Below are 14,150 nucleotides of genomic sequence, written 5' to 3' on the forward strand. Positions count from 1 at the left end.
AATTACACCGTTAAGCCAGTAGGTGGTGGCAAGTCAAAAAGACTCAAAAAATGTATTTGTTATTGAATCATTCATTCAAGAGATTTGCTCAAAAATGTTGATTCATTCAGTAATGAAATGAGTGAAGTGTTTATGAGTGAGTCGTTGAATCATTCATTCAAGTGATTTGCTCAAAAATGTTGATTCATTCAGTAATGGAACAAGTATTTATGAGTGAGTCGTTGAATCATTCATTCAAGAGATTTGATCAAAAATGCTGATTCATCCAGTAATGAAACGAGTGAAGTGTTTATGGGTGAGTCATTGAATCATTCATTTAATTTTTTTTTTTAAAACTCATTCGGATTTATTAAACTATTTAATTAACATTTTGTCAGATCAAAATCCTTTAGTAAATTACATGTTATTTTGTTTAGTAGTCTGCTGAAAATCGTGGGAGAATCGTGATCTCCGTTTGAAACAAAAACTGTAATTCTCAATTTATCCAGAATCGTGCAGCTCTAGTTAATAAACACCAATTAGCATGGTGCATAATTTTGTAATCATTCAGTAATTACTGTCACTGGAGAACTGTATCGCCACAAAGCTTTTATCAGTGATGGGCTCTCCTCTAAGGAGCAAGATTAATAGAGAATATTATCAGAATGTAAAAACCAAAAAGGAACAACCATCCAAGATGAAATGAGGTCTACAGGGCAAAAAAAATAAATGAATAAATAAATAAAATGAAAAAAAGAAGAAACAAAATGAACTTACAACTTTATAAGGTTCAGGAAAGAGGGGGGAGTTAGCTGGAAAGGCCTCTCCTCCCTGCTGGATTTCTTGATTTCTCCTTTCCCTTTCTTTCATACGGAGCACATTCCGGTCTTCACGGTTCATGTTGCTAACAACAGAGACAGAGTCACTAAGCAGTGAAGAATCAAAGAAAAATAGCTTCCTGACACCTTGAGCTACATTTAATCCAAGACAAAGTTACACATTTGAACAACAAATGGAAAAATAAAACAGGATAACTGGATTCAGGCATTTCCCTGCTCTCATTTATAACAAGGCTGGGCTATTTCACAGAATAAAAGACAGCAGTCTCTTAGGAGAGCTCAATGCGAGAATTAAAGGGTTAGTTCACCCAAAAATGAACATTCTGTCATTAATTACTCACCTTCATGTCGTTCCACATCCGTAAGACCTTCGTTCATCTAAGGAAACACAAATTAAGATATTTTTAATGAAATCCGAGAGGTTTCTGTCCCTCCATAGTGATCCAACACAACTACCACTTTCAAGGTCCAGAAAGGCAGTAAAGACATCATTAAAGTGACTCCAGTGGTTTAACCTCAATTTTATGAAGCGATGCGAGTGCTTTCTCTGCGCAAAAAACAACAACAACAACAACAACAATTTACCACTTTATTTACAAAATAATATTATCCAACAGCATCAGCTCTCACGTGAACAAAACACATGCATCGTGGTGTTCTCGTGAACGCGTTGCAAATCAATATTTTCGCAAATAAAGTGGTAAATTATGTTTTTTTTTTGTGCGAAGAAAGCACTCGCATCGCTTCATAAAACTGAGATTTAAGCACTGGAGTCACTTTAATGATGTCTTTACTGCCTTTCTGGACCTTGAAAATGGTAGTTGTGTTGGATCTCTATGGAGGGACAGAAACCTCTCGGTTTTCATTAAAAAATATCTTCATCTGTGCTCTGAAGATGAACGAAGGTCTTACGGATGTGGAACGACACGAGGGAGTGTAACAAAAGGATTATTTCACTTCAGAATTAAAATTTCCTGATAATTTACTCACCCCCATGTCATCCAAGATGTTCATGTCTTTCTTTCTTCAGTCGAAAAGAAATGAAGGTTTTTGAGGAAAACATTACATACTACATACATATAGTGGACTTCACTGGGGTTCAACGTGTTGAAGGTCCAAATGTCAGTTTCAGTGCAGCTTCAAAGAGCTCTACACGATCCCAGACGAGGAATAAGAGTCTTATCTAGAGAAACCATCGGCAGTTTTCTAAAAAAAAAAAAAAAAATTGTATACTTTTTAACCACAAATGCTCGTCTTGCACTGCTCTGAGATGTGCCACGCATTACGTAATCATGTTAGAAAGGTCACACGTGACGTAGGCAAAAACGCTCTTTACAAAAAGGCAAAACAACGATGTCAGACGAAGTTGAAGTTGGAGAAGAAAATAAAATGGAGCTTTTTGCCCCACTGCGGTACTTCCGCTTCATCACGCGTCACCTTTCCAACGTGATTACATAATGCGTGGAGCATCGCAGAGCAGTGCAAGACGAGCATTTGTGGTTAAAAAATATATAATTTTTATCTTTTTTAGAAAATGGCCGATGGTTTCTCTAGATAAGACCCTTATTCCTCGTCTGGGATCATGTAGAGCTCTTTGAAGCTGCACTAAAACTGACATTTGGACCGTTGAACCCCATTGAAGTCCACTATATGGAGAAAAATCCTGGAATGTTTTCCTCAAAAACCTTAATTTCTTTTCGACTGAAGAAAGAAAGACATGAACATCTTGGATGACATGGGGGTGAGTAAATTATCAGGAAATTTTAATTCTGAACTGAACTAATCCTTTTCAATTTTGGGTGAACTATCCCTTTAAATTAGACAATTATTGGTAACACTAACTTTGAGTCTGTCCATATATGTTTTACGCTGTGTGCTTATTCTAACCAAACATTATATTACGTTTCACGCACACCATCATTATCCTCTGTACATCACTGAATGACTACATGTGGCCTAATAATGACAGTTACATATTCGGCCAACGTTTACCACAATGGAAATTCTGATGAAATGACAGCTAACAGCCAATGAAACTTCCTAAAAACGGCCAGTCTTTGACATACATAGTTCAGTAAACCATCTTTGAGGATGTCAATCAAAAAGGCCGAATTTTACTTTCAAATTATTAAGATGAAACACTCTTATCGGTTCAGATCGTTTTCTAAAATGTCATTCAAAACCACAACCGGATGAAATCTACTCTCTCAAGGAAACATTGTTGATGTTGTATAGAGGCTTATAAATAAAGCTCAGGACTACATGGGTCATAAAATGCAGGTTTCTACTCGTTTCTCAAGTAAAGGAACAGCAAGTTGGCAATTAATTAGTAGTTATACTCACTGTACTTCCAATAACAATGCCAAAACTAAAGGTTCAGTTTGCCTATGGATTCATTTCAAAATGAAAAGCACGACAAAAATTAAGTGAGCAAAAGAAAGTGGAAGGGGGGGAACAAAACAGTGAAAGGATGAAAAATAATGGAGAAAAAAAAAAAAAAAAAAACAGTAGGAGAGAGCAAAAAAAAACAAATGTGAAAAGAGTGGGAATGAAAGACAACGTGCAGCACAGTGACAGAAAGAGAGCGAGTCAGAAGAAAGAGCAAACAAAAGATGGATGCAAGAAAGAAAATTAAAGGATGTTTTAACTAAACTGCATTAAATCTTTACAAAACCTATTATTCTTAGATTGTAAACAAATCACTAATTAAACAGTGTTTAAAGAGTTATAAAAACCTTGATATTACAGGCCAATTAATTCAATCTCACAACAAACAACAACAAAGCATCAGTGATTAGATCAGTAAACGCTGAAGTGTGAGGTTTGGAGATGTGTGACGTCACGGCGGGGGAGGATGCGATTCTTGGGGTGTTTTCAGATGCGGTTTTCGAGGGGAGTCATTTTTGATGCATTAGATCATGTCAAGGTAACTGAAAGGTTTTGTTTGGGTTGATAGCTGCGTCGAGAAAGCTCAAGGAATGAATGTGCTAATGGGAGAGCGTTTGCACGACAAAACCACTCAAACGACCGATGTGACGTGTCGTCGCTTGACACGCTGCACCAAATCCAATTAGTCAGAGCACTGACGGTCTCTGCTGATGAACTGGTGTGTACACCTGAACCTCCCTCCCTCTCTCTCTCTCTCCACACTGCTTATTAAAAGTGTGTGAAAACTAAAGGCCTCCAGTCTGTCAACAGGCCCTACGGTTTCAATAATGTTCAGGGTTTGGAAACAATTTGTGAACGGCAAAAGGGTTAGTTCACCCAAAAAATTATAATTGTGAGAATGTACTCAACTTTATATTGTTTCAAACCTGGATTTTAGCTTCACCACTGCTTAAGAACAAGTTATATACACTCAGTCTCACGCAGTTTAGCGTACAAGGCTTTCAAGTATACTTGGGGCACTAAGAAATTAGTTTTTCCCCCACAAAAATCAGTTTTGTTTTTCTTTTTTCCCCTGGATTCCATTTTAATGGTTGAATTAAATTTTAGTCATCAAAAGGCATGTCTTGTGTATACAATTTAACTATTACTTGAGTATCTGTAGTAGAAAAAACAAAAAACAAAAAAAAACAAAAACGTGCCACTCATTGACACAGAGACATGCAGACTTCATATTTAATTAAGAGCTTTAATATTCAAATTACTAGCCCATATCGCGATTTAAGTGTACGGTTTAGATTCAAGGCCCGTTCATGCCAAGAACGATAACTAACTACATTAGCGTCAACACCAGCAAACAATACTGTTCTGTTTATTCTAAGTTTATGTCGTCGGTCACTTTAACACCGTGTCTACACCGGACGCGAGCGGCACGAAGCGTCAAAACGCAACAGAATCCATTATAAGTGATATTGTCGACATGGATTCCCCGTTCAATTTCTGACATAAACCAGCCGTTGAAAAGCACTTGGACTGTCGCAGCCAGCTTTTAGCTGTTGCGGAGCGGCATTTTTAGTCTAGTGTGCTTCAGCGTTTTTTTTCAGTTGAGATGCTTAAAAAACGGAATATCTATGATACGGAATATCTGCGGAAGTGTTACTAGCATCTAATTTCACAGTTTCGGTCATGTTTATATATAAAAATGTCGATACAATGTAAAGTATTTGCTCTGGCTCTTGTTTTAAATGATTTTGTTCCATTATTATGCTTGTTGTCGTCATCTGTTGACGTTGTAACAAGCAGAATGTGGCAGTTGGTCGGTGTTGTGTTCGTCCCGCCCCTCCTCCAATGTGATTGGATGCCTGGCTAAAAAGTGACAGTGATGAGCGCAACGTTTTACTCATAGTTGAACATTTTTCAACTCAATGCGACCGGTAAGCATGAGCGCTTGAGCATGAAAAAGACGCCCAGTGTCTCGTTGCGCTTCTCGCGTTTAAAAAAACGCAGCGTTCCCATTGAAAACAATTGGAAACATACACTAGCCTTGGAAAAAAAAAATAAAAAATGCTTGGGTGGACACACGGCCTAAATGCTCAAGCTCTTTAAAGCAGGATGAATTCTGATTGGCTGTCATGGTTTTTATCGTTCATCAGCTGGGATAAAAATCGTTCTGTGATACCAACGATACTGCCGTTATCGTTATAGTTGTGATGTGAACTCTGCTATTCTTTTATATTTAGAATGATTTTTAGAACTACATCTTTGTAGTTATTGTCTTTGGTGTGAACGGCCTTTATTCATCCAAAATTCCGTGTTCTGTGACATTCCGCGTTATGCTGTAAACACAATTATTATGACTGGATTCCATGATTCCGTCCGCATTTTCACGTTGCGGAAATCATAGGGCCATATTTACTCCACAGTGCAGATAGGTGGGTTTGATGCACTGTAAAAAATTAAAGTCGAGAAAACTTAAAAGTTTAAGACAACCAGCTGCAGGAGATTTGAGTTTGTATAACAAGTTCAATTTACAACAAGTTGAGAAACTTAAACTTTTAAGTTTTCTCAACTTTTGATTTTTTACGCACTACTTAGTGGACACTTCTATTAGATCATTAAGTCACTTGAATATAAGTGGTTGTCATTACAAAATATTGGGATTTATGCAAGCGGAATATACTTTGAGCTTGACGTTCAGTTTCACCAACACAAACTTTCCTCATATGACACAATGGCGCTTACATCTTATGATGCAAATGTATAGTAAGTTGGGTGATCATACGACTGCTTCAACTTGATATGCTTCAACTTCCATGGAGCATCTGAAGTGCCAAATGAAGAAAAGTGGATGGGAATTACTTTAATCAGAGCAAAAAAGTAACCTGAAAGATATAGATATAGATGTCCAATATTTTTCACATTAATTCAATTGTTTCTACATGCCCAGAAAACAGTTTCAGAATAAAGCACACGTTCTAAAGTGCTTCAATATCAATATATAAATATTCGAAGGGCACTTCAGACAGTAATATAATCCAGATTATTATCCATCCAGCCTATCTAGAATATTCTAATTCTTTTGCAAAGCTGCCTAAAGTGCATTGCTCATTTTAAGACCAACTTAAAAGACAAGTCTATGAAATAAAACCAAGTTAAAGAAATGGTATGCGTTGAGAGAAGGCCTAAAACTTTGCGGTGACTACTACAGGAGTTAGTCACTGAAAACATGGCTGGTGCTATTGCTTACCCTGACTGAGAGGCCATGGCCTCAACCAATGAACCATTGGAAGAGGATTGAGAGAAAATTCCAGACAACTCGATGGCTCTTCCCAGCTACGGCTCCCTCTCGTTTAGTACCGTCCACTTTGAGGCACAGTTTCTTGATCGGCAGCTTTCACACTTCAATCGTCGCTGCTGTATTTCCTGGGAGTTGAGATAAATCTGACTTAGGGAGGGGAGGTTATAGCCTGTCTGCCGAACAAACCACTCAGCCGAAGAGAGGAGGCACAGCTTCAACATACAGACGTGAGGACGTCACAATAAAAGACTCAAGTATGTCATATTAGATGCTTTGTACTAAATTTGCAGTTTGGCAGAGTAACCATTTGACCATCAAGTGAAAAAAAAGAAAGATAATAAATCTAACTAAACAAAATGCTTAGTTTCACATAGCCTACATTAATGACAAAACTCATCCTTCTATAGTTTATCAATAATACCTCCAATATGAAGTAAAGTAATATGAAGTTTATCTACATAAATCCTTAAAAACCCTGCTTCTCTAAGAAGGAACACCCCTCGGTGTGCTGAGGAGAATGGTGCAGTCCACCACCGCCCTTATAAGGACATGTTATTTTATGCCAGTCAGCCACTCCCCTCTGTGATGTGAAGACTTACAGCAACCAATCAGCTGCTGTCGCTCAGTAAACACATGCCCTCCCCCACTTGGGCCTGAGCCAACACCATCAGCGTCAGTTTCCTTAAAGGGCCAGATGCAGTTTTTTCTCCAAGTCTACAGGGAGAGCACGTTAAAAACATTAGTACACCCAGGTGGTGATGAGGCAATTAGATGCAATATGGGAATCACCAAAAACAATTGACTAACCATCCTGGTGTTTTATATATGTGTATATTCAACTAAAATCATTTCATTTTATATAGGTATAATACTAGGGGAAAATTATGATAATAAATAGTTATTAGAATAAGTGATCTTTAACAAAGAGCGATGCACTGAACCATGTGGGTAAATAGCAATTTGCCTGTAAACATGTTTCCCTAAAATAGGTATGATAAATAACATGATTTTTTATTTTATTTTAAATCTTAAACATATTTTTAATTCAGCGCAACAGAAAAAAACGATTAAATTCTTTTAGGCCAGAGCGTAAAGGAAATTATATTAACTACAAAAATAATTCATGACTTTTCCAGGTCTGGAAATCACAATTTTAAACTGCCCTGATGTGTCACATTAAATCCACCATAACCTTTGACCCTTCCTCATTATTCTATATGATTATTATTGTGTTTTTATTTTAAAGGCAACAAACTGAACATGGCTGTTTAACCAAAACATTTGTTAGAAAAACCTATGTACTTCTATGAATATATTTGAGGGATGAATTTACACATTTTCAACTAAAAACTGAAAATTTAGTATGCGTTTTGGCCGTTCATTTACACAACAACGGCGTTTTGGGGGCCTGAAAACACAAACTTTTGAAAATGGGTTTCAAAGTGCAAACATTACAAAACGATACCGTTATCATCTCCGCTTAAACCACAAAAACGTGAACTTGTAAAAATACTGACACGTTCAGTCTGTAGGCATGTAGTGTTTCTTTACAAAGTCACATCGCCATCTACTGGCCTGGCAGCCGGATACAGCGTTTTTGGTTGTTTTTGTGGATCCGTGTGAACGGGGATCGTTTTGACAATGCAAAGGAAACACTTTTCCATTTTCAGTAGGGGTGTAACGATACATCATTATATCGCGATATAGAAATGCGACGATACGCACTGTTGATGTAAACGATATGATTTGCGATATAGAGTTAGTTTTATCCAAGGCTTAGCTTACTGTATATTTCAATTCTGTTATCATGTACTCACCCTCATGTCGTTTTAAACCTATAAGACTTTTGTTCAACTTCCAAACAAATGAAGATATTTTTATAAAATCTGAGAGATTTCAGTCCCTCTTGAAAGTCCATTCCTCTAAAACTTAAAAGATCCAAAAAATATCATAAAAATAATCAATCGAGTGGTCTAATCCAAATCCAAGTCTTCTGAGGAGACACGATGGCTTTATATGGTGAACAGATTCACAACGACGCACATACTGTAGTAAACACGGATGTTTGACTGTACGTGTGCGTGACGCGTGAAAACAACATGAGGATGAGTAAGTGAAGAGAGAATTGTAATTTTTGGATGAACTAATAAAGTTTGGGAACAGTAATTTTGACAAGCTCTGCGGTCGTTGATCATCTGAAGCGCATACTCCCCCCAAATCTATACCAAATTTATTATTTTAATCAACTGTAATTTTTTGTTAACCTGTAACCATATGTCTTAGAAGGACAAATAATAATAATAATAATAATATTATATCCCTCTTCTTTATTTTGGCTTAAAGTATCAAGATCTTTTTTGCTTGTGAAATTTCATTAATGTGACTACACTTTTACTTCGTATTTGATCTATCTGCAGACATATATGAATCCCAAACAACTGGAGGGGCTCACTTTCAAATCTATCCCACTAAAAAAAACATAAAAAGTCAAAATGCTGAAGAAATGCTGTTATGGATTCAGCGAATGAATGGTGGTGAAAGTTAAAAGACTGAAAACAGAATACAAGCTGCTGTAAACACAAAAAAGAGGTTTCAGGACACAAAATGATTAGTCAGTCAATCTGAGGCAATACATAAGATCCCTAATTACTTTAATATATTAAAACGCTTCAAGCTTCCATCTTCTGCTGTCGTGAGGTTAACCGGCTCCTTGAGCTTTTATATTGGACATGCATGGCTATGTAACATGCAAATAAAGGTTTAAGGGTATAGCCAATTTGTTTTTTTCATTTCTTTGTTAAAATGCAAATACATTCAAGTCGATGAGATGACTTGATCGTGTTTTAGTTGGTGTAAAGCAATATTCTCTCACACTGGGAAATATTCTGTCCCACATTTTATGTAAATATGAGTTGGTCCTGAAGGTATATTTTCCATTAATTTTTCCCATAGGGATTTTTTTAAAAGCCTTCATTAAAACGTTATAAGCCATGCATGAACAAAACCAACCAGCAACGAGGTGAATCATAACACTACAAACTCTGATTTAAAGCAAAAAAGCATTTGAAAATCAGACAAAATGACAAAGGTACAAGAGTGAGGGAAAGAACTACAATCCCATGAAGCATTGAGAACAGCATAATCAAATTAAAATCAATGGAAAAATATAAAACTACTGTGGATTATGTATTTTAAAAAGTTTTTGCTAAATATGCATAGCTATATACAAACATTTAAGTATTTTGAGAGTGTAGAGATTGACACATTCACAGTGTTTCGGGGAGTGGGCGGAGCTAAAGAGCTAACTCTGATTGGTGGAACTTCCTGTACAGCATCATGGGTAATGTAGTTTTTCAACAGGAATTCGGCTAAAACACAATTATTTTAAAACTAAGTTATAAAATAATGTGGGCTGATGGCTTCAATAGAATCAAATACTATCGATTAACCTCGTAGCTCACAGTAGGGTTGTCTTTAAAGGTTTATGAGTTATCGTTCAAAAACAGTTTCTCTGGAGAAAATAAATGGAGTTTGATAAACCCTGATAAAAATTCCAGACGGTTAGTATTATCGCTTCATATTTTAAGTATCATTAAAGCCATATTTGATTTGCTCGATTTGAAAAGCTCACTGTTTGTCCAGCTTTAAGCAAAGTTTAAGGTTTTGTTGTGTGTGAAAACAAGGCGGTAGCCATTTTACAACCTCCTCAATCTTTACAACAAAGTGCAGAGGGAAATTTTATGAATGAATGAACTTTATTAATAAATCTCTGAAGGAAAAAGTTTATGGTTACCAGCTCTATTTCTGCTGTTTCATAAGCGCCACCTGCTGTCAGAGAGTGGATTACATTTTCATTTCCATTCAGCCTGTCCGCCGTTTTTGTTCAGACCATTTTTTTTTTTCCAAGACGAAAATCGGACTGAATTATGCATCGTTGTATATTTTAACCGGTTAATGTAAAATAATTTAATGTGCATTCTAAAATGAATTAGATTAAAAATTAATCAGATTTTTATTCTAAACTACTTGAACAATAATGTATCTAGAATTATAGGTATTTTGTTTGCTCCATGAATAATCATTCACTATTTTGACTCATCCCTTCTTTAAAAAAATGGTTTAATGGTTGAAACGTCAGGTTGATCATATATTTATTTGTCAAAACTTTATTTGAACATGTTAGTAGATGACGTTATGTCGCAAGTCACCAAACCAACACGTTTTTGTTCATTTAAAATCCAGCCATCATTGTTAATGTTGTTATTTCAATGTTTATGCTAACAAGAACTGCAATTTCGATGCGAGTATCAGTACTTTTTGAACATTTCCAGCCCATTTTAACAATAACATGATCATTTTGATCACTATAATCATGTTTATACAGTTTCGTCTCTAACACACACACACACATGCAACATGTCTAACACAAGCTGGCCTCGGTGCAATATTAACTTCTTTAAAGAAGCCCTTTGAACTCAAAAAAATAAATAAATAAATAAATAATTTAATCAACTGTCAAAAATTAACACCATTTTTCAGAAGACACTGGCCCTTCCATGTTTATTCCACACACTGTATTTGTGAATTAATGTTAAGTAAAAAGACGACAAGGGATTTCTTCACTTTATATATATGACAGTATCTCTCAGGATTGTGTGCTCAGTCACAAACACAAGCAACCAACCTAAAGCCTGGGTCACGGTGCGATTCTTTTCCGCTGTTATTTACGATTGTTGCTTGTCACACACTACGAGGAAAAGGAAATCATTTTTCAGAGCAAACTCAATCTAATGTTGATAGTAAAACCATAAAATAATAGAGGAAAATAGAGGAGGGCAACATATCAAACAACAAACCGTCACGATCCTGGAATTTCCAACTTTGATACCTTGAAAAATATCGATATTCGATACCAAGGGGATACCACCATACAGATAATTTGTTATCTCGTAATTTTTTTAATAATTTGGGTTAATTTTGTTAAAAGCTTAGCTTACACACAGCACGGGAAGGCTTTATTTGAATCACTGAACTACACAAGTAAACAGTCAGTAATAAAATAAGAACAAATAAACGAATTGCAAATGATAGCACAAGTAAATACAACAGAATTAAGAGTCAAATGAAATAAACAGCTTTAAGTTTTTCAGGTGGGTCTAACAGAGTATTCAGGTAAGAAATACTACAGAAATGAAAGTAATTAAATGCAAAATAACACTGGATGGTTTTATTTGTGAAAATTAAATACAGATTAATGCTTACAATTAAAGTTACAAAAGTTATTCAGTCAAGAGCAGCGAGTGATTTTCTCAGCAGGTTTATTAAGCTGCTGTCACTTTAAGAGCGGATGCACTGATCCAATATACTGTTAAACAACATGCGTTTTCTCTCAACTACGTTACAAAACTGACTATATCTACCTGAATACTTGGCAAGACGGCCATTTTGACATAATTTTGTACGTATTCGACCATTTATGCGCAATAAGCCAGGAAAAAGAAGTTAATTTGGTACTCGTGAGCTGTTTGAGAGGCGGCTTTATGTGCGCAGCACTTATATAGATCAGTGGTGCGCGTGCTATTGGTGTGAGCACGAAACCTGTGGGAATGAGTAAAATTATGAGCAATACAAGCACTATTCAAACAGAGAATGAGACGAGTGAGTGAGAGGAGGCGGGTGAGTGTCAATTCACCGTCCGAGAGAAGAGAGAGTGAGAAAGCGCAGCTGGTATCAGTGTATTGATACTGCAGAAAAGGAGCATTGGAACAGTTTCAGATAGTTCAGTATCAATACACATCGAAATATCAATATTTTTGATAACACTAGTTACGCCAGTATTTATTGCAAAGCTACAGTGCCATGGCATAAAAAAAGCATTTTTCTCCAGTTAAATGGATATTGATAAATACAAAGTAAAAAAACAAAACAAAACCCAGCTGTCATTCAATTGAGTTGTCCTGTCTTCGCACACAAAAACAAACACACAACAGTGTAGTCCAATTCACAAATGAAGGATTTATTTGGGCAGCTTTTTTTTAATGATTTATTTAAGTTATTGGGTTGAATCAGCTAGATAATTTCTTCACTGACTCACTTTATGAACTGCAGGTTCATGTCCTTTAAATTATGGTTCAATTTGTGTACTGAAGGCTCATGAAACTTAACGTGATTTCTGAATGGTTGTGTGGAACCAACCCTCGGCCAAGCCCTGCTGTCACGTTTACATGTAGCACACCTGCCTGCGCTTGTACTGCCTCGGTCAAACAAAGAGCGAGAAGCGATCACTCTGAGTGATTTACCTCAAGAAAAGCAGAGTAATAATATCTGGATTAACCAGGCGTTGACGCTAAATAATTACATTATGTTCCTAATTTGATGATATAATGACAAAATTAGTATCCTGCATGACTTCTTCTCTGACATTTTTGCAAAAAACTGTAGTACAAAAATGCCTCTTGGCCAAAAAAAAAAAAAAAAATATATATATATATATATATATATATATATATATATATTTGAGGGGAAGAGAAAGTAATTATAGCTACTTTTAAGCCAGGGACACTCTTAACGACTAGCTGAAATATTCTAAGACTGAACTGAACACACGTTCCCCCGGTTTCACAGACAAGGCTTAAGCTAGTCCTAGAGTAAAATGCATTTTTGATCTGTTGTAACTGAAAGTAACTTGTGCTGACAGATCTTAAAATATGTCACTGTCATTGTTTTGTCTCAAGATGCATACCAGTAATGTTTTTTTTTTCTAGTGATCATTTACTTAAATGTCCTCATCGAACTAAGGCCTAATCCTGGCTTAGGCTAAGCCCTGTCTGTGAAACTGGGCCTATATGGTTTTAAATGCTGACTGTAAACACAGACTAAACGCAACTGGCACAGACCCGGCACGTTCGGGCATGATCAGTCTTAAGTATCAAATTACATTCATAATCGGCATAACAATTGTTAAGTGTGTTCCCAGCTTTACTTGGACCACATATACTAAACCATTCTCTATTGAATGTAAACATGTAAACTTGTTTGTCCACGCAGTAGGTACCTTTTAATTTAAGGCCCCATGAAATCCATTTTATTTTTCCCTGAATTCTGTGTTTTCCATTTTATTTTATTTTTTTGGGGGTATTCTGTGCTTTGCATTGTATATTTATATAAACAAATTTATATAAACTTTAACAATTTAAATCAAGCTTTTAAAATGTAATTAAAAGAAAAATAAATTTACAAAAAAACATTGCATTTTTATTTTTTGTCAAATAAGATGCTGCACAACAGAACTTTATACATTTAAAACATGGATAAAAACATATCTTGGTTGTATGATATTCCTTAAAAATAATAACAATAATAATAATAATAATAATAATATTACTTTGAGAAGTACATTTAATATAGGCTACAGTAGTGATATATTTCTGTCATAATTTCTTGAAGTTAAATCGAACTTCTATTTTGACGGTTTGTCGTGAAGATCTTTCAGTTTCAGTGTGTATTTGATGGTAGTTTTTCTCAAATGAAACAGTGAAAATTTTTGTGAAGAGACTTTAAAGCAGCTCTGGAGATGAAGTTCATGTGTTCATGTCCTCATATATAGACATGGCAGATGCTGAAAACACAGTGAGCGTCACGTGAGTTTA

At 35.8% G+C, this 14,150-nt stretch overlaps 1 protein-coding gene across 6 annotated transcripts in view; it reads right to left on the reverse strand.

The window, feature by feature from the left end:
* Window positions 1-14,150, reverse strand: part of aff4 (AF4/FMR2 family, member 4) — a 51,140-nt gene that overhangs the window by 29,124 nt on the left and 7,866 nt on the right. For 2 of the 6 annotated variants that reach the window (XM_051878236.1, XM_051878232.1), the window contains exons 2-3: window positions 6,451-6,626; window positions 757-883 (exon numbers count right to left, since the gene is read on the reverse strand). In XM_051878236.1, the coding sequence (XP_051734196.1) occupies window positions 757-883; window positions 6,451-6,467 (144 nt within the window). In that variant the 5' untranslated portion in view covers window positions 6,468-6,626. Of the gene's footprint in view, window positions 1-756; window positions 884-1,159; window positions 1,197-6,450; window positions 6,627-14,150 lie in introns of all 6 variants that reach the window. The other 4 variants (XM_051878234.1, XM_051878235.1, XM_051878233.1 and 1 more) reach the window with 4 other exon arrangements.

Source organism: Ctenopharyngodon idella, chromosome 21, assembly GCF_019924925.1.
Source record: "Ctenopharyngodon idella isolate HZGC_01 chromosome 21, HZGC01, whole genome shotgun sequence".
Taxonomy (NCBI): domain Eukaryota; kingdom Metazoa; phylum Chordata; class Actinopteri; order Cypriniformes; family Xenocyprididae; genus Ctenopharyngodon; species Ctenopharyngodon idella.